At 33.5% G+C, this 20,628-nt stretch overlaps 2 protein-coding genes across 13 annotated transcripts; both read left to right on the top strand.

Moving 5' to 3' along the window:
• Positions 1–866: 866 nt before the first annotated feature.
• Positions 867–9,901, top strand: LOC136219760 (uncharacterized). 10 transcript variants are annotated; one of them, XM_066007285.1, is made up of 9 exons: positions 867–1,088; positions 1,321–1,429; positions 5,862–8,154; positions 8,256–8,561; positions 8,650–8,710; positions 9,105–9,180; positions 9,265–9,337; positions 9,456–9,529; positions 9,623–9,901. In XM_066007285.1, the coding sequence occupies exon 3, from the start codon at positions 5,866–5,868 to the stop codon at positions 7,339–7,341; it is 1,476 nt and encodes a 491-aa protein (XP_065863357.1). In that variant the 5' UTR covers positions 867–1,088; positions 1,321–1,429; positions 5,862–5,865; the 3' UTR covers positions 7,342–8,154; positions 8,256–8,561; positions 8,650–8,710; positions 9,105–9,180; positions 9,265–9,337; positions 9,456–9,529; positions 9,623–9,901. The 10 variants fall into 10 exon arrangements, 7 of the variants coding, with proteins under 7 accessions (XP_065863357.1, XP_065863356.1, XP_065863355.1 ...); XM_066007284.1 differs by having other exon boundaries at positions 1,315–1,429; XM_066007283.1 differs by having other exon boundaries at positions 867–1,103.
• A 2,772-nt stretch (positions 9,902–12,673) lies between these two features.
• Positions 12,674–19,687, top strand: LOC136216637 (homeobox protein knotted-1-like 4). 3 transcript variants are annotated; one of them, XM_066003188.1, is made up of 7 exons: positions 13,301–13,372; positions 14,037–14,163; positions 14,296–14,345; positions 14,791–14,865; positions 16,786–16,932; positions 17,146–17,280; positions 19,363–19,687. In XM_066003188.1, the coding sequence occupies exons 5-7, from the start codon at positions 16,887–16,889 to the stop codon at positions 19,608–19,610; spliced, it is 429 nt and encodes a 142-aa protein (XP_065859260.1). In that variant the 5' UTR covers positions 13,301–13,372; positions 14,037–14,163; positions 14,296–14,345; positions 14,791–14,865; positions 16,786–16,886; the 3' UTR covers positions 19,611–19,687. The 3 variants fall into 2 exon arrangements, with proteins under 3 accessions (XP_065859259.1, XP_065859260.1, XP_065859261.1); XM_066003187.1 differs by lacking the exon at positions 13,301–13,372 and adding an exon at positions 12,674–13,009.
• The last annotated feature ends 941 nt before the right edge of the window (positions 19,688–20,628 follow it).

Here is a 20,628-nt window from a genome sequence, read left to right as displayed (position 1 = left end):
TCCTCCTAATTAATTTTAGGAGTGGGAAAAACATGACTGGTGATATAATTTTGTGGTTCTAAAAAAATTGTTCTGATGCCTACTCAAGATTAATCAAAGCTCCAAACAAGTAAGCTCCAATCAAGTGGTAAAATGTGTGTAACTACATAAAACATGTTATACATTATTCAACAAAACCACTAAATTGAAACTTGATTTCGCTATATGTTGTTTGATAAAAATACCTAATGAAAAATAAAAAATAATAAAGATATTTAAAAAAAACCCTAATATAAAATATATGTTCTATATAGAGAAACAATTTTAAATTGGAAATCAAATAGACTTAATATTATTATAAAATTATTGATTATAACCACACTTACATATAAATTCACTACAAGAAATCACTCTTTTTGTGGGGAAAATCCAATGGGGAAAAATTATTCGCCACTAACGTGAATAGATTTGTGGGGAACAAATTTTTGGCCACTGATCTTGAGATTTCAGTGGGGCATTTCTGGTTTCCCCACATAAAATGGTATATTAGTGGGGATCTAATATTTTCGACATAAAAATATATATATCTAGTGGGAAGTACCTAATTCGCCATAAAATTTATATATTTTTATGTGGAATTGAAATTTTTTGACACAAAATAAGGATAGGTTTTAGTGGCAAATATGATAATCCCCCACATAAACTCCTTACAGTGACAAGATAATGAATTCCCCACATAAATGCTTAAATTTAGGATAGGTAATCTTGAATCAATGAACTCCATATAGGGACGAATTAGAGTCTCCACAAAATTATATATATACGAATTCGGATATTTTCCCATAAAAGATATATATATTTGTGGCGAATTTTTAGATTTCCCCATAAAAAGAAGGATATATCTTAGTGAGGAATTCGATTAATTCGCCACATAAACTCTAAAATTTTAGGCGCCAGATTCACGCGCTAAAACAAAAATACACTCAAAGACTGTCTCTTTCTCTTTCTTCTCCCCTGACATAAAGTTGAGAAAGCAAAATAGACCGGTCACTGTTCTTTCTCGTTCTTCTTCCCAAATCCATTAGAGAAAGCAAAATGGAATTCTTCTGGTATGGTTTCTTCTGGTATGATTCCTCTTTCTCTTTTTCTTTCATCTTCACAAATCAATTAGAGAACGCAAAATCTACTATGTTAACCGATTTGCAAATCTACTAAATGTGTTGAACGAAATGTGTTGTACGGAACTCTAGGTTATGTCGAACAAAATAACTTTCATATATCTAGTGCTGAATCTCTTAGCTTTTTCCATGTTTTTCCTTTACTTATTTGGAACAGATGTAGGTAATCCTTTTGGAACAGACGTACCTAATCAGCATTCGCTCTTATCTCCTCTTCCTAGCATCCGCTCTTATCTCCTCTGTGTTCTACAAGAAGCGAATCCCTAGTTCAGGTATTCAATGTCTCTTATTTTCATTACTTGTTTGTTCCTTTGGATTCCTATAATTTTTTTATGAATTGTGTAAGTGAGTAACTGATTTGGTTCCAGGTAATTTTGGGTAGTATGGGTTTTATTGTAATGAGTCCATGAGTAATGTGTCAAATTGAAATCTAAATGGCTCAATGCAAAAGATTACAGGTCTAAAGAGATTTGTTTTGTTATTATTATTTGCAAATTTAATAGAAGAGAGCTAGCTTTTGGTGTTTCCTTTCCTTTGCTTGATTCCTGAGGTGGGTTTGTTCCATTTTATTAATATTCGGTAGATATGAAGGGAAAGTGAGGTTAGTTATATGGGGTATGATGAAGTTCCTAGTTTGTGTAAATGAAGTTAAAAAAGATTGGTGAAGGGGTTTTGTCTGATTTAGACAGAGATGAAAATGTTACAAGAGTTTGAGTTAAGATTTAAGAGTGAACATGGTGCCTATTAATAAGACTAAACTACTCAACCTCTAGTATTTTATTCTTACCATATAAGTCCTCCATTCTTATTATTGTTTATTTGTTTTTCTTGTTCTTGCTGATGAATTTTTTTTCTTTCCTTCTCTTGAGATGTATAGATTTATATGAAGTTCGTAGTAATACTAACTTCAATATTATTTTTTGATAATCATAAACTATATTATTGGGTGTTATGTATTATTTTTGCGTTTTTGTATGATTCCTGCATGAATTACAGTGAATAGGAATCGGCAAGTTGTCTCGGTGTTTGTTTGGTTTCTTTTTGGTTTCCTTACAGGTGTTAGTATGTGAGTTCTCCAACCATGTATTTGGTAAAGATCAAACCTTTACAAGTTGCAATCTTAATAGCTTAAGAATCCTAATTCGTTTTTGCCTTTAGAACTGGGCCACATGAAATCCATCTGTGTTATGTGGGTTTTTGGAAAATGCTTCAATTTTTTTGAGTCCTGTCAGAAATCTTTTCCATGCACATGCTTCTTAACTTCCAACTATTTATATGCACAAATGGAGGAAAGGAAATTAAGTGCCATTGTTGTGAATAACATCTTCTATTTATTCTTGAAATTAGTGAAGTTTTTGGATGTATTAGCAATGACTTAATTTGCAATGTAATATTGTTTGAAATTGAGCTATTTATATTGTTGATTTTGGTTACAACTAGACTATTAGTGTAATTTCAACAAACAGTAGATATTCAACATATCAGAAGAAACAAAAAAGAAAAACAAAACTATTTCTAGACAAAAACATTGGAACTCTAAAGTCCCAACTATATCTGTAGCAATCATCATCCGAACCACTATCTTTAGAGATTTTTCCTATATCATCTGCTGCAACAGTATCTTGCTTCCTATCCCAATCCTTCAACTTTGAATTTGTTAGCATGTAGTATACAACTTAGGAAAATACAGGTCCAACCATGCATAGAAGTAGTAGACCGGGAATTCTGCATTCCACTGGCCTGGACCCAGTTTCTCTTGGGCAACAGCGCCCAAACCATAATAAATGCTGGACGGCCGGAGCTATGGCTACTCTCTTTCCCTTAGTTGGCAGTATTACTTAAGTAGTCACTGTTTTCTCTGCCGCACCAGTAATTTCATCCCGATCTCCGATATGGTGGACTACTAAAATAGGCTTTCTTTGCAGGACTGCTATCGTATGATTTCTTTATTTGGAAGAATACTATAATAAGCCACTCCTTCCTTATTGATTAAGGCTGGCTACTCATTACAAGTATTGCACTTGCTCTTTAGAATAGGTAAACTTCACTACCTAGATAGGGAACCTTATTTCCCATTTCTCCTATTGGGACTTTCCCATATGTTTCTGTTGCAAGTACCATTCTTGCTATTCTCATTGATTGAGTAATGATTCTTTTCTTTATGGAAGTGGAAATACCTAGTAGGAAGTTTCTTAGTCAAGTGGGTAATCACCAAATGTCTAGTACACATCCAGTTCCGGGTCATCTAGTATGGGGCCTAAGATAAGCTCATTTTGAATCCTTTTTATTTATTAAGCAATTGCTAATCCGGTAAGGAAGTAATGCAATCCTTCGCGTAGGGGAGCCCAAGACAGCCCTTCACCATTCACCTTCACCTCATTAGCTGATGTCCTGCCTAACTCCGAAAAGAAGGCATGTTTCCTTCGTTTCTTGATCACTTTTGCATCTTTTGTTCTTGAAGGATCCAATCCTTTCTGTGCATTTTGTGCCTTGTTCACAACATTAAATAACTTCACCACTCCTTTTGTAGCAACACTTATGATAAACTTTTCGTGTGTATCTAGATAATTAGCAGGCTTCACATGCCCCTTCTCTTCCATCAAATGTTTCTCCTTCTTGGCCTCTCCCTTGACCTTCTTTCCTGTTTCTGCTTCAGCAAGCTTCACGCCAAAACTGATTCAAAAAAAAAAAAATCCACGCCAAAATGGAAATAAAACACATGTGTGGTTCGTTTCCCAAGCTTGAGGTTTCAGGAAAAAGAATAAAATCATGTGTAGGCATTTTCAGTTCATAACATTCCCATATTATCCAATGAGTATAGGCTTTTACTTCCCATATTTGAATGTCCCATAGAATCAGCTCATTTTCTTTTTTTTTTTTAAACTAAATTTAACTTAAATCCATTAATTTCCAAGTATGCCCTTATTTATAATGGTTTGAAAGTACTATAATTATAGTAATGAAAAACTTCATCCATCAATTTAGTTGGGACATTCAAATATGGGAAGTAAAGTAAGCCTATACTCATATTGGGGGAAAACAATAAATTTTATTGTTTAAACACAGATAACTAAATTTTCTTAACATGGTGCAAATAGAGCTAGGCCTATATTCTTGAGATGGAAGAAGTACTTAGAACCGTCAACTAATTTTTGTGGAAAGAATGAAAATTGTTAAGCTACTAGAGAAGTTCAATCAAAGAAAAAACAGAATAGTAAACTAAAGAAAGAGAATTTAAGGACTAGATTTTTGCTAGTAAATATGGTAAAATAAATCAAATTTCATAATCACAAGGAGAAACAGGGACTAATAACTTTTTTAGCATTGGAGCAAGTAAATCTAACAAAATATGTTTCATAAGGAAAGAAAATAAAGAAAAAGGAAAGTATGCCCTTCAAAGAAGGAAGCACAATAATTGAGAAAGTTCATACACCAATTGTCTAATTATCCCTTTTGTTATGGTGAAAAATTCCCTGTATTTCTTTAAAATGTTCAAGTTTTTTTTTCCATAATGCTCATATGTCAATTTTCTAGGCTCTTGGTAAACACAATATCGAAATATTGAACTTTTGGATAAGGGTAAAAGTTACCAGTCCCACCAACAACATCAAGATGTTTGATTCCAGGAAACAGACTTAGTTTGGAGACTAATCTGAACAATGACACAAATAACATATGTCGAGTCAAAGTAGCATAAGGAATTTGGAAAACTATTCAAATAGATCATGAATATCTCACCTATCCTTCCATAATCTATGCAATCCTCCACTCATTAAATCATTCATCAGATCATAATTTGAAGCAACTTTGGTATAAACATTACTGACCATTTGACTTTTTTCTTCTTCCCTTGCTTCTTTAAATCCTGAAAGAGAGTCAACCATACTTTACTATAAATGCAAACTAAGTATATAGGGTTAAAATTAACTACAAAAGTAACTACCCCTCAAGTAACGCAGGTACAAGAACAATAACCCCTATATTCTTGAATTTATGTAAGAAGAAGAAAAATTAGACTTTAGTTCGCAATTAGATTGAATGCTCGCATTTTAACAAAGTATATTGTTCAAACATTTTAATATCAACTTCCAGGTAAATCAGAGAAAGCTTCCTCCATAATTAAATTACTCCTAGATGAAATTTGTGTTTGGCTACCAGGGAAATCCAAATTATACACCTATTAAAAAATATAAAAAAGTTCTGTTTGTGTACACCCAATATATTAGAAATTTAAATGAAATGTTCAAAAACAGTATCATGCTTTGTTAATTTCCAATTATCATGATTTCAATTAGAGGAAATGAGCAAACACCTTATGTTAATTCGATCTTTTTCTCATTTATCGGATCATGTGCATCCACCACCTTCTGCATCTTTGTTTTCCCAATTACCGGGAAACTCAGGCATCATAGTGTCACCCTGATCAAATTCCTTATTGCCATTTTCAGGTTATAATAAACCAGTTTACTGGTTTAGACTAGGTTAGTAAACTAGTTATTATAAGTCAGATTACTAGTTTAAACCAGTAAACTGGTCATAATAATCCAGTTTACTAGTTTATAGTATAAACTATTAAACAGTAAAATGGTTTATACTATAATTTTAAATTAAGGTAAGGAAACTATTAATATATCAAGCATATTAGTAATTTTGAATTATGTCATGGCTCCAATGATGACTCTTTGGTTTATTTTCATATGAAAGTTGCATGATGGATAAACAATGGATGGATTACAATACTACAAGAGACAGAATAAGAGAAGAATATCGTTATGGAGCTGTCAAGTTTTTGGATTTCGCATTTAAGAGGGTAGGGAGATCAGGGAAAATAAGGTGTCCATGCAACAATTGTAATAATTGTGTTTTTCGAACAAGAGAAGAAGTTTTCAACCATTTGATTATGCATGGAATGTTAAAAAGTTATAAAAAGTGGAAATTCCATGGAGAAGTTAGTGATACTGAAGAAATTGAGGAGATAGAAAATATAGAAGATGTAATTGGTGTTGATGAGACAATCTCTTTGATTCATGATGTTACGAATATAAGAGATGTCGATTCCAGTAAAAATGGAGATGAAGAAGGGTGTGAGACCAAGGAAAGTGATGATATGCGTGAGAAATTTGATAGGTTGATGAAAGATGCTAATAAGGAACTTTTTCCTGGGTGTAAAAATTATTCAAAGTTAGAATTCATTTTGCATCTTTTGCATTTAAAATGCATCAATCATTGGAGCGATGTTTCTTTCACTATGTTACTGCAATTGTTGAAGCAAGTATTCTTACATGATGAGAATTTTCCAAGCAGCGCTTATGAGGCAAAGAAGTACCAACAAGAGTTGGGTCTTAATTATGTTAAGATTCATGCTTGTAAGAATGATTGCATATTATATCGAAAAGAGTACGCCAATTACCAAAGTTGTCCAGTTTGTAACTATTCACGGTGGAAGAATACTAGCGAGGAAGGTGATATGCCAAAGAAAACTTTGTCTGTGGTTAAACGAAAACAAGTTCCCCATAAAGTCATACGACATTTTCCTTTAATTCCAAGACTTCAAAGATTATACATGTCTTCAAAAATAGCATCTCACATGCGATGGCATAAAGAAGGACGTTTAGATGACGGGGTTTTGAGGCATCCAGCTGATTCAAGGACTTGGAAATCTTTAGATGAGTCGTATCCGAACTTTGCAATGGAGTCACGTAATGTAAGACTTGGTTTATCTTCTGATGGTTTTAATCCATACGGAAACTTAAGCTCTACATATAGCATATGGCCTGTGATGTTGATGCTATATAATTTACCATCGGGGATGTGTATGAGAAGTGAATTTTTCATCATGTCTTTATTGATACCAGGTGATAAGGCTCCCAGAAATAACATAGATGTTTTCTTAGAGCCTTTAATAGAAGAACTGAAGGAGTTGTGGGAAAATGGAGTTCAAACTTATGATGTTTTGAGTTCCACTTATTTCAATTTGCATGCAACATTATTATGGACCATTAACGATTTCTCGGCTTATGCAAATTTGTCGGGTTGGAGTACTAAAGGGGCTCTTTCTTGCCCTTCGTGCAACTTCGATTCAAGCTCTCAAAGATTGAAAAGTGGGCAGAAATTTTGCTGGTTGGGGCACAGGAGATTCTTGGAAGCTGATCATAAATGGAGGGTAGATAAAAAAAGCTTTTGATGGTACTGAAGAGCATCGCTCTGCTCCTAAACATCTCTCAGGTGATGATATTCTTGAGCAGTTTATTGGTTGCTCAAACTTCGTATTTGAAAATTTTGACAAGAAAAGAAAGAGAACTGAATCCATTTTCAAACATAATTGGAAAAAGAAAAGCATTTTTTTCCAATTACCTTATTGGAGCAAGTTGTTGATCCGTCACAACTTGGATGTTATGCATATTGAAAAAAATATTTGTGACAACATCTTAGGAACAGTGATGGGTATTGTTGGAAAGAATAAAGATGGTGAGAAAGCTCGAAAAGACCTGGCGCTTTTTGGTATTCAGAAATACTTGCATTTAGTTCCCAAAATTGGTGGGAAGTATGAGATGCCGCGAGCTGCATATGCTTTGACATTAAAAGAAAGAAGAATCGTATGCAAGTTTCTAGCTAGTGTGAAAGTTCCAGATGGATACTCATCTAATATTGAACGATGGGTTAATGTTGATGAAGGTAAAATCTCTGGTATGAAAAGTCATGATTCTCATGTGTTCATTCAAGATCTAATTGCTCCAACATTTCGTGGAATATTACCAAAGCATGTGTATGAGCCTTTGGTAGAATTTGGGATGTTCTTTAAACAATTATGCTCCAAAGCTTTAAGATTGGAGACTTTGGAGAGATTAGAATGCAACATAGCGAAAACCCTTTACAAGCTTGAAAAAATCTTTCCTCCGTCCTTCTTTGATGTGATGGTTCACTTACCAATTCATTTGGCAAATGAAGCAATGCTTGCTGGTCCAGTTCATTATCGCTGGATGTTTTCCACCGAGCGGTATGTTTTAAAATTATGTTACGTTTTGCATTCTGGCTTCTAGTGATATATATATATATATATGTTGTGAATTTTATATCATCCCTTCATATTCTGTGTAGTGAAATGCAAAAATATAAGCGTTACGTGCGTAATAGGGCACGCCCAGAAGGATCAATAGCAGAAGGTTACATTGCCAATGAGTGTCTTACCTTTTGTTCTCGGTATTTAGAAAGAGCCGAAATAAAATTCAATAAGAAAGAACGAAACTTTGATGGAGTAAGGGTGAAAAATAGTGGCTTATCTATTTTTGCACGCTATGGAAAGCCATTGAGTAAAGGGATGACGAAGGAATTAAGTAATGAAGATTGGAAGCGAGCTCAACTGTATGTTTTGAGGAATTGTGACAAAGTACAACCGTTCATAGAGTAAGAATTTTTCTTGTGGCAACTTAATTTAATTTCTCATCATATATCTCCATATAATAATATAACAAATATTGTTAATAAATGATAGATTGTATGAAAATGGAGAAGCTAGTCAAGGTGTTGATTTCATAAAGTGGTTGGAAAGAACGGTAAGTAATCAACAATATTAGAATCAATCTATACTTTATGATATTCTGAGAAAACTACTCAGGATGATATTCAGTTAGCATTGTTCCAGGATACTGCATAATATTTATCTCTATATGTGGTATAGGTGCAGTCAGTTATTGTTGAACTTTCTATTGCCAGAATAGATTTTCAGCCACTTAAGAAAATGAATTGCCTTCCATATTGATAAATGCAAGTTAATTATGGCATCAAATGGACTTATTTTGAGGTGTTCTTCCACAACTATTATTAAGTGTTCTGCAGGTGTCCTAAAGATGTGTTTAATTACTTCGTGTTCTTGAAACTAACTATTTTTTAACTAATTTTTGGTATATTCATGCTATTTGCCAACCTTTTGTCTCATCATTTTTTTAGTTTTATTACACCTGCCAAAGCTGCGATGGTAGATTCATTGATGCAGAGACCTAAATGCTTCACATCCGCGCAGTCCGTACGTATCTATATATGACATCTTCTACCACAGTTTATATAATATGTACTGTTCTAATTTATTTACTTTTATTATTTGTTTTAGACTTCAAGAATAAGCCTTACTTGAACAACAATATCGGAACACCTACTGCAACCAATGTTCAAGTTACAAAAAGGTTTGAATTTCATGTTTAAGGAATATAGAGTTGAAGTTTATTAAGGGATTATAAAGTTGAAGTTTGTTAATCAGTGTGTAACTCTATTAAAAAGTTTGTGTGATTCATTCTTAAATAGGAGAATGAAGAAAGAAAAATGATTCAAGGTTCGCTCACAATATATATTGATGGACAATTTTTTGTTTGAATACGGTATGCATATTTTAATTTTTTTTATATATTCAATATTAACAATGTTGATAGTGCGATATTAAGGTGAAATTATTGTTATTTTGTTTTTGACAGGTTTCAAGTTCAAAGTTAATATTGACGGACACATTGATATTTTGTAATTGTCCTAACATTAATATTAAGTTGAACTTGGTGTAATTTTTTGACACACTACCATAGCTAGTTAGTGACATATTGGTATTTTGTAATTGTCCTATAGCATTAATATTAAGTTGAACTTGGTGTAGTTTTTTTGACACACTACCATAGCTAGTTAGTGAATTTTGTAAACTTGTTAAATCCTAAGATTAAGTTCAAACTTTATGATATTTAACGATGTATTTTGTTTTATCATGATGGTTTTAATTTATAAATTTTTACTGTTATTAATTTTATTAACATATATTTTATTAGAAATGTCTATTTAAATTAACTAAAAAAATTTGATGATTTTGGAATTAAATTATCCCATTAATATATATATATATATATATGAGAAATTTATTTCCACACAAATTATCTATGTTTTGTGGTGATTTTTTTTCCACACAGTTACATATTCTTATTGTGTCGAATTTGTATTTTATCACATAACATAATTTATTTGTGGGGATTTTTTCTCATAAACTGCATATAATCAATGGCGAAAATATTCCCCATAAAATATAAATCAATAGTGGTGAATTTTTCATCACAGAATACAACTTATGAGTGGCGAAAAACATATCCCCCATAACATATATATCAATTGTGACGAAAGTTTCATCACACATCGCTCATTAATGGCGAAATATATATTCCCCATAATATATGTACCGATTATGGCGAATTTTTCGTCACACAATTTCTCCTCCAGTGGCAAAATAATATTTTCGCCATAAACTATGGGTTTTTATGACGAATTTGTTTCCCACAAAACAAAAAATCAAATCGAATGAAATATCATATTTGTGGGGAAATATATGATATGAGTGAGGATATATGGTTCGCCACAATATAATACCTAATTGTGGCGAAAATGTGGATCGCCACAAATACCTATTGTGGCGCCTATAGGATGGCGAATTGAGGACGAACTCTGGTTTCGCCACTAAGTACTTTTATGGCGAAAAAGTAGTATTTAGTGGCAAAATATTTCCCCACAAAATGAACGATTTCTTGTAGTGATTTCAAATTTCATATTCTTTTTTAACCCCTCAAAAATTTATTTTCTCGCACATTTGTGAAAATTCACAAGTGGTAAAATGTTTGTAACTACATATAGCATATTATACTATATTCAATAAAGCTACTAAATTGAAACTTGATTTTACCTATATGATGTTTGTTAAAATACCTAATAAAAAATATTATATAAAAACCTAATAAAAAAAATATATTCGTATATGTAGAGAAACAATTTTAATTGGTTATCAAATAGACTCAATATTGTTATAAAATTATAGATTATAATATAATTATAACCTGATGCGGGGCATCTCTCCCTAGGATCGGGTCCGGACGAGGAAAGTCGGAGGAAGAACCAAGCACAAGTAACAAGCGAGTAAAGAGGCCAAAACAGGGCCACATAACAGCTCATTAGCTCAGGCACGCTCCGCGTACAATGAGCACTGATCCGGAGAAGAGTTCAGCAGCCAATCCACGCTCCACGTAGATTTGGGCACGCTCCGCGTAGATTGGGCACTGATCCGGAGAAGAGTTCAGCAGCCAATCCACGCTCCGCGTAGATTGAGTACTGATCCGGAGAGAAGCCCAAGAGGTCACATATGTGGGGCTTAGATTGGGCACGCTCCGCGTACCTTCATTTTAAGGAACTTGCTCCTTCAACTTCCTCCTTAATTACAATCCTGCCACTCCTTATTTACAACCCATGCCACTCCCTATTTACCATCCATGCCACCCCTTTACTTTCAACTCATTTTACCCTTATCTTATTATTTTAATTAGTTATGTTCTTTACCCTTTATTGTAATTTGGCAATTAGGTTTTAGATGATATAAATTCATCTGTTTGTCATTGTAATAGTTAACTCTTTATCAATCAAATATTAATCTTCTTCAAGAAGCTTGGTAAGGTTTTCACCTTCAACCACTACAAGAAATTTGGTTTTTTATGATGCCCATAAATTGTCATGAAAACTTAATTTTTCGTCACAATACACAATATGTGACGTAAATGTCTCGTCATAGCAATCGTCACGGTATGAGCGTGGTATTATGTATATATGACGAATTTTACTTTTGTCATAGTTAATTTACTTTTATATGACAAATAAAAATATGTGTCACTATATTATTTTCTTTTAGTGACACTTATTTTGTAGTGTAGGTATTTAGTCATGTAAGACCTCATTTTCGTCATGAATAGTAAACATTTAAATGACGCCATCCAAATTTTTTCATGTAAAAATATAGTTAAGGTGACGAATACGAATATAGAATTGAAATTATAGAGTTTAAGTGACGTTATATCTATCACAACTTTTGTCACTTAAGATTAAATTCCGTCATGAAATGTAATATTAAATTAAGATAATACATATTTCGTCAATGAATATACAGTTAACTTGATGAATATCTACATCGGACTGTAATTGTAGAATTTTAATGAAATTATAACTAAATTATTGTAACTTCTAACATTTAATTAGTGATAATCATATTGTCATTAAAAGTAAACGTTTATGAATGATAAAAAAGTCATTATGAATAATAATAATAATAATAAACACCTTATATAAATAATAATTAAGTTAATTACAACACGGTGAACCTATAGAATTATAACATAAAAAAATTTAAACATACAAGAAAAAGAGGTATTAGTAAGCAAAAATTATTAAGGGTATGAAATTCTCTTATTAAAAATATATTCTCAATACATTTAATAAGAGTAAATCCTCTAATTATATTATTAATAAACAAAACACTTTTTTTTATTAAATTTTGCCAGAACTTCCTCTTATTAACTCATTATAAATTAAAAAAAATTTATTTTTATTTTGATAGAAAAATAAAAAAACCCCTTACAAATTGTAACAGTAAAATAAACACTTATTAATTGTAATGGTAAGAAATAAACCCCTTAACGTTTTTTTCCTTGTACCGCCAACATTTCCCCCCTCTATTTTCGTTTCCCCCAATTCATCTTTTCTCCCTCCAAAACCAAAATTTCAAGACCAAAAATTCTTCCCTCTCCGGGACTAAAATACATCGACTATATGCAAAAACCTCCTCACTTTATCTTTGTAGAACCCCTTTCAATTTATTCTTGCAGAAACCCTAGAAGACGAAATTCTCATCTTGTATTGAACGCCTAATTTCTTCCGCCAGTGGTTGGGTGGCCGATATACTAACATGGATAGGCCTTGTCAAGCTTTCAGCTCCAAATTCGAAATTGTAACTGGTTCAACAGTTAATTTTCACTTCCATATCCGGCTCCTCTTCTCGTGCTCTTCTTGAGGTATTGATCTTTAACTATCCCCATTGCTATCTATTTGGTTGTTGTCTTAGTTTGAAGCTTTAGAATCTATAAATTATTCAAATTAGGGTTATTGTGTTAAGCTCAACTTGATGTGTAGGCAATGTTTGTTTGATTTTTGTCCTGGTTTCCTTTAGGGTCGTAATTAACCCTTCTGTTATGTCCTTAGGGTTTCATATGAGTTCTGCGTATATTATTCCAAGCATCTAGGCTCTTTTATGCCCTTTGGGTTTCATATGACTTCTGCCCTTTGGGTTTCTTTTTGAATGTGGTAGATGTTCTTCTTCAGAATATGCTATGACCTTCCTGGATGATTTTTTAGACACATATAGTTCTGAAAATGAGGTAATTACCATTCTAGCTCTGTTACCTCGTTGATATGTTGCACATACACTTCTCTTTAGTAGCATTCTAAATTTCTTGTCTTGTTTTTGTTTGAAGGCTGGCTATGTCTTAGAAATAGTGTTTCCAGTGTTGGCTTTCGTGTACTTGCAACATTGCCTAGCTGTAATTTGGACATATGGACTAATAAATAATTAGATGGAATGAGTATATCATTTTTAATCAGGTTAAAGTATAAATATGTAGAAAGTTAAGTAACTTCCCAGTTGCTTATCCTCAATATAATTATATATGATGCTCAATAATCTTTGTTTGGAGAGAGCTCTCAAATTTCTTTTCATGATACAGCTTCCATAGTATAGTGGGATTTCTAATTGGTTCTTGGAATGGCTTGGTCTTCAAAGTAATGAAAAAACATTAATTAATTAGTATAAGTGAATGAATTCTAATCAATTAACTCTTATGATGATATCTGCTTTTACCTTATTGTCTACTATTGTTTCCTTTTTCTTTTCCCCACTGATCTGGTGTCTTTCTATTTTGTTAAATAATTTGACCACAACAGACATCAGACTTGAGGCTTATAGTCCGGAATTCCTAATCTCTATTTTTTGTGGGGAGAAATTATGTAATTTGCCTATTATTCATCATGTTATTTTGCTTTCAGTATCAAGAATGATGATAAGTTAATTCAAGAAGAGGGTGTGGAGTCTCTTTCAGAGGCTGAGCTTGGTGAAGGTTGTAGGGAATGTGACATGCTTGGTTTGTTATCTGTTGAAGAAATGCGGCAGCAGGTTTTGAGATTAACCTTTTGTGTATTTTGCTTCTTGCAGATGATTTTCCACGTTGGTGTCTACTAAGGTTGATCTGTTACTTGTTAATATGAAGTTCAATATGTTAATTTGTTTCCTTAATCTTAACTGCAGCTTTGTGACTGGCTCGATCTCTCTCTCTCAATCTCTCTGTTCCATTCAAGGTAATATAGGTTCCTTAATCTTAACTGCAGCTTTATCCTCTTTGAGTGTTATGATAACTGATTTTGGGATCTTTAGTTTCCTTTTAGTCAATAGTTTAAGGGGCCTAAAGTACCGATTGCCCCAATGAACTTGCTTAAAGTGACTTGATTAACCTCCCGGTGCTACATGGCCAGTAAGACACTTTAAGACAAGTTCAAGGAGACAATAGGTCATTTTGAGCAAGTTCGAGTACCACTTGGTTAGTTTAAGTAAGTTTAGGGTTTAGGGTACCAATCAGTCATTCTAAGTAAGTTAAGGGAGTTAATAAGACATGCCCAAAGTTCAGGGGTCAATAAGTGTTTCGGGCCGAGTACAAGGGACCCTTGATTTATTCAGCGTTTTGTGTGTATATGTGTATCGTGGATCCAGTCTCACTCTTTCCTTGACCTATATACTCTGCTTCAGGATCAAAACCCTCAATTGCAGGAGTTCATCTATGCTGCTCAAATGGCAAAGGAATTTGATGCATCAGAAGAGAAGGTAAATTTTCTGTGTAATTTGAAGTGTTTTTTTTTATTAAAACATGGAGAGAAAAAAAATCAACAAAATCAGAATCATCTTTATACATAGAGGGAGTTGATGTAGAGTATCAATGAAATTTGAAGTCGTTTTAAGGATCATACTCTGTTTCATATAACCGTAATAGTTTTCGATCTTGCCCGCTGACAATAATATTTGTATGTCCGAATGAGGAAAGGAGAGGTTAGTTGTTGGACCTGGTACACAAGGACTGACTTGGTTGGAAATAGAACTGTGGTATACCAGTTAGAACTGACTTGAAACCTAATCCTCAAAACCTTTAAATCAATCAAAGTGAAACCAAGATGAAAACGACTTGAAGATTAGAAAAAGAAAAAATGTAATTGTCTTAAAATATGTTTGCCATTTCCTTCTTCACTTCTTTTTATAGTAAAAACAAACCTCCACTAACTAGAAACCATGAATTTTAACTGGTTCATATACAACTTTTGAGCACATTGGATAAGATTTTGGAGTGAGGAAAAGAGGGTGGAGATGGATGTCCTTTTTAATGGAGGGAAGGAGGAGAAGGAAATTAGGAAAAGGACAGAACTGTAGATTTGAATTACATTTCATTCAAGGACAGAACTGCATTGTTTCTTATAATTCACCTACTCTTTTCGCTTCTTGTTATATTATAACTCTAGGCAGACGCAGATCAATTGAAAGTTCACATGTTATTTGAGCTGAAATGATTTAAGAAAATTATGGTCCTACCAATCGTGATTGCTTGTGCGAAGGAGATGGATGTCTGACCAGTGTTGAAAGAGTCGGTCACCGAAGTATTGATAGGAATATTGTGGGTTCGAAACCCTCTCCATCCTCGAAGTCATAAGTTCTCTCTTGAGCTTGCACTTTACCCTAATTTAGTTAAATAAGAAATTTGAAACTTTTTGCATCAAGTTATGATCTACAAACTTCTCTCTTTCAGAAGGAACCTTGTCATTTTTTGTTTGCTAAGTCAGTTTGAAATTGATAAGTTTTAGGAGGAAGAAGAGCTTGCCCAGGTGAAGGAATCTAAAAGTAGTGAAGAGGATGTGGCATTGACAGAGATGACCACACCAGGAGCATATGAGGCATAAGAACAAGCTAGAGCAAGAATATTAGATAAACGACAGTAGTTCTGTGAACTTAGTAGTGCACTTGCAATTTTAGCTTCAACATCTGTAAGGGCTGGAATTTTAAGTTTTTAATGGTAATTTTTGAAGGCTGCTTTGGGCAAGGCCTTTCATTCCTTGACCATGCTGATTACTTGGGATTCCGGTGGTATAAACCCTTCTTCCCATGGCTTACAAATGAAAGCCAATAAGGTTTTCAGGATTTCAAATAAATTGATCATGTGACATATAGCCTTGTTACATAACTAGATTGTGGCTATGTAATTTGATACAATGTTATAGGCTTTGGAAATAAAAATTGAAATGGCTGAAGCTTGCCTTTATAACATGTTTGTACTAGCAATGGATGTGGCTGCTTATCTAAAGCTCTTAGCTTTGGGTGGAGTTTTCTCGTGTTTTTTCTTAGTTGATGTAGACTTGACAGTGTCCTTTTCTTGATAGTCAAGTTGATCTATAAAGCTTTTTTATTCTTTTCTAAATTATGTTCTTTTACATTACCTAGTGGACAATATTTGCTAAGCCTTAAACCACATCTGAAATTCTACTTTGTTCTTTAAGACATACTGTTTTAATGCACCCTCAAGAAACTCCTATTGTTTTCTAAATTGTGGGCAGATTGCATGTTTAGATGCAAAGTGGCCATGCCTGTTATGTCCTCAGGTTTTGTTTGACTATAAGTTCAGGGGTTAATAAACCCTTGTAGCCCCTTTCTTCATGCAACTGAACCTCCAAACTTATATTAATTTATGTTCATTGTTGGCAGGGATTATGATAGCAAAGTTACACCTGAAGAAGTAAGTGGATGCTGTTGAAGGATATATTAGGCAAGGATGGCGTCCAAGAACTCATAGGCAATTTTTTCTAATGATCACTTACGATCCTAGATGTCGTCATTGTTCTAGTAAATTGAGTAAGTAGTAACCTAGAATACTTTACTGTCTGGCAGAGTAATACTATTTGTTGTATGGTATATAGTATATCAAACTCAATCTGTAGCGAGTTTTATGGAGAATACTATTTGCACAATTTGCACAATTATTTATTTTACCTCTTTCTTCTAACTCAAATCCTTGTATTCATATTTTGTTCTTTCATCTGACTCTCCTTGTCATCTCCTTGTCAGGTTTTTGTTCTATGCAGACACATTATGTTGTACTTCTCTGCTCTTTTAAAGATCAATTGCAACATGTCCGTGTTCATGCTATGGAGGCAGTGATGGCTTGCTGGGAGCTCGAACAATCACTGCAAAGCTTAACTGGTAATTCTTTTAGGAATCATCTTCTCTGCAAACTAAAATAATAGGTGTTGGTCTTGTTTCGACTGAGCATTGAAAGAGTAAATAGCTTCATTGATTAAATGTTCAAGAGTCATGCTGCTTCTTTTTTGTGCCTATTTTGCTATTTTATTTTGCATAGTCGCAATTATATGATTTTTTAGTTAGCTTATATTTCTCTTTCCCTTGTATCACTTTTTTCTCGTAGCAAGTTAGCAACTTTAAGTTGGTTCAACTCTAGGCTATAGTTTCTTTTCATTATTAATATTGAAATCTTCTTGCACTGAGAGGGTGAAGGGTAGGCATGCGGGTTTCAATTATGATTCTGAAGCTCAATGTGACAATGATGTGACAATGAAGTTGGGTGCAAGTGTTTCAGTGCTTTTATTCATGAGATATTGGTACAAGGGCAAAATCTGTTGCTCATATTTTAGTGGAGGAAGAGGAGGCAACACAAGTTAATGGAATGTAAAAATAAAATGTTAGAAGTGGGGAGGGAGGACATTGGAATTTACCTGAATGGCTTGTAAGATTTGAAAGGAACATGATTCCATCAATGTGATATTAAAAAAGGGTGCGAAATTGGCACTAGACCAACTTGATTCTCTGTTTCTCTTTCAGATTTTGAAGGGAGCTCCTTGATAGCATGCTTACTTCCTTTATAGTTACATCGGATTTTTGTTAAAACATTTTGCTTTTCTGGCCCTCATCTAGCTTTTAGAAGTATGTCTACTAGACATTGTCTAGCTTGATATTCTGAGCAAATTTTTGTTATTGGTACTTAAAACATGTTTTAGGATTGTGTATTTGTTTTATCTTGATTTACTTTTGACTTTGGTTATATGTTTTCAACTATAATGACTATTCACTGAGAAGGACAAGGATCACAGTTTAATCCATGGGTACATCCTATATCAAATTCTTTTTTTTTTTGTTTTTTAACTTTTTGTATAGGGGAAAACAGGTTAACTTTTATACCCATGTAAAACTGAACTGTTTATATTCTATTGCCACAAGTGCATCTTCAGTGACCTTCTTGACAGTGAAACATCTTTTTAGCTATAAAACTCGTTTACTGAATTGAGTTCTAAGATGATTTTTCTTTTTTATTTTTGTTTGGTGGACATGGTTTCGTGTGGATATCTGGAATGAAATTGTTAATTGTGCTTATATAAGAACATATCTCATTACTTCTCTCAATAATAGCAGCAGTTTTTCTTTTCATAGAACTTTTAATCTTCATTCTGAGGACGAGCCTTGGCGCAACGGTAAACGTTGTTGTCGTGTGACCAAGAGGTCATGGGTTCGAGTCTTAGGAGCGGCCTCTTGCCAAATAAATTGGCAGGGGAAGGCTTGCCCCCAGTACACCCTTGTGGTGGGACCCCTCCCCGGACCCTCGCTCAGCGGGGACGCGTAGTGCGACCGGGCCGCCCTTTTTTTTTTCTGAGGAGACATGCTGTTTAATGTTACCCCGATTGTTGTTGCAGTATCTTTGCAGGCACAGTTACAGTTTCAATGTTTCTTCTGTTGCAAATTAGAAAGACAAATTTCTGTCTTGAAAACTTCTCTATATTGTGTTCTGATATCTCTATGTGCATATTGTTTTCCTCCACTTCTCTGTATGCAATAGAAGATAATGTTGGAAGGCTTTGTTCATTAAATGCACATATTGACATAGTAAAAAGATCATTTTATCTTTTTTCACATTTTTATAACTCTGACTGCTAAAACAGAACGGATATGCTCTCCTCTAACCAATCTAACAAGAATACTGTAGTATGCTTGATTATAACATCTCCTAAGAATACTTTGTTTTGGAACTTCTAATTTAAACCTCAAAATGCATGTTGCAGAACATTAACATGTGGACTTTTACACTCTGCTCCCTTTCTTACCATTATCCTATAACATGACCAAGAGATCTTTACCGACCCATCTGCTTTGCCTCCACTCGTTCTTGAAGAATCAGAAAGATTTTTCCCAAGTTTTTGTTATGCTTCTTCGTTTACCATAATGAGAGTCAGATTGAAGTTGCTAGGCTTACAACCTAATCATGATGCATTGCAGGTGCATCATTGGGTGAAGGCACCGGTGCCACGATGTTAGAGGATGAGGATGATCAGGAAGATAGTGATGCCAACTTGTACGATGGAACTATGGACGGGCTAGATTGCGTGGGATATGGCCCACTTGTTCCCACTGAAAGTGAGAGGTCATTGATGGAGCATGTAAGGAAAGAATTGAAGCATGAACTGAAACAGGTAAGATTCAAAAACAAAAAATATTTAAAAGCAGTATTGTTACAGTGTGGCTGAGCTGCGTTCTGCATTTAGGATTACAAGGAGAAGATTGTGGACTTTAGGGAGGAAATTTTAAGAAAGAGAAAACTGGAAAATTGCCTTATTGTAAATAGTTTTTAGAGTAAATATCATTAATTAATATCATTAATTAGAGTAAATATTATGATTTAATAAGAGAATTTTAATTATTATAAATAGTTTTTAATAATGGGATTTTTATTTATTATAAATAATTTTAATATCAGAAATTTTAATTATTATAAATAATTTTTAATAAGAGGATTTCTAATTATTATAAGATACTCTTATAAAAAAATATTTCCCTTATTAAAAATATTTAGTAAGGAAGCATTTATTAAGGGGTCGGTAAGGGGGAATTTCCCTTATTAAAAGCTTCTAATAAGGAAAATTTGACTTTTAATAAGGCTTTTCACTCTTATTAAAACCCATTTTTTCTGTAGCACTCATATACAAATAAATTTAAAAATAAAAAGTTAAAGCTATGTTGAAGCAGGTCACCAAATGATTGCAAACTCACAGCAACATCTTCATCATATTCAATCCCGAGTTCCTCCTGTGTATAAGCATATAGCTATTAAGTGCAATAGAAATACAAACTGTAATTTTAGGTCCTCCTGTGTAAAAGGCCTGCAATTTTATCAAATTTGAGGTGCATATGTATGAACAAAATGTAGGATCCACTATGGAATGCCTTATTGCAGTTGCTATTTCAGTTCCACTCTTAGGTAGATCTTCATCTACATTGAAATATTAAAGTCAACAAAAAATACACTAACGTATTCCTAACATATGCATATATTAAATAACATTACCAACTCAAAGATGTTAAGCATAACAAATTCCACACACCATTTGCTGGCCACTCTTGTGCAAAATTAAGGGCTTTGGCAGTTCAATTTCGAGATTTTCAAAGAATGTTCTGAAATGGACAATTCAATATTCTAAATGCACACATTAAAAAAAGTTACTTTGGAACATTAATTATTACTTAAAACAAGAACAGAGACCCCCA

This window comes from Euphorbia lathyris, chromosome 2, assembly GCF_963576675.1.
Source record: "Euphorbia lathyris chromosome 2, ddEupLath1.1, whole genome shotgun sequence".
In the NCBI taxonomy this organism is placed as follows: Eukaryota; Viridiplantae; Streptophyta; class Magnoliopsida; order Malpighiales; family Euphorbiaceae; genus Euphorbia; species Euphorbia lathyris.
Note: the sequence above shows the minus strand (reverse complement) of the source record. Positions and strands in the feature narration are given on the sequence as shown.

Coding starts and splice junctions, on each gene's coding strand:
- LOC136219760 (XM_066007285.1), top strand. CDS start 5,866: ATGATGGATAAACAATGGATGGATTACAATACTACAAGAGACAGAATA.
- LOC136216637 (XM_066003187.1), top strand. CDS start 16,887: ATGATCACTTACGATCCTAGATGTCGTCATTGTTCTAGTAAATTGA. Junction 16,933..17,145: donor TCATTGTTCTAGTAAATTGA/GTAAGTAGTAAC, acceptor TCTCCTTGTCAG/GTTTTTGTTCTATGCAGACA. Junction 17,281..19,362: donor ATCACTGCAAAGCTTAACTG/GTAATTCTTTTA, acceptor GATGCATTGCAG/GTGCATCATTGGGTGAAGGC.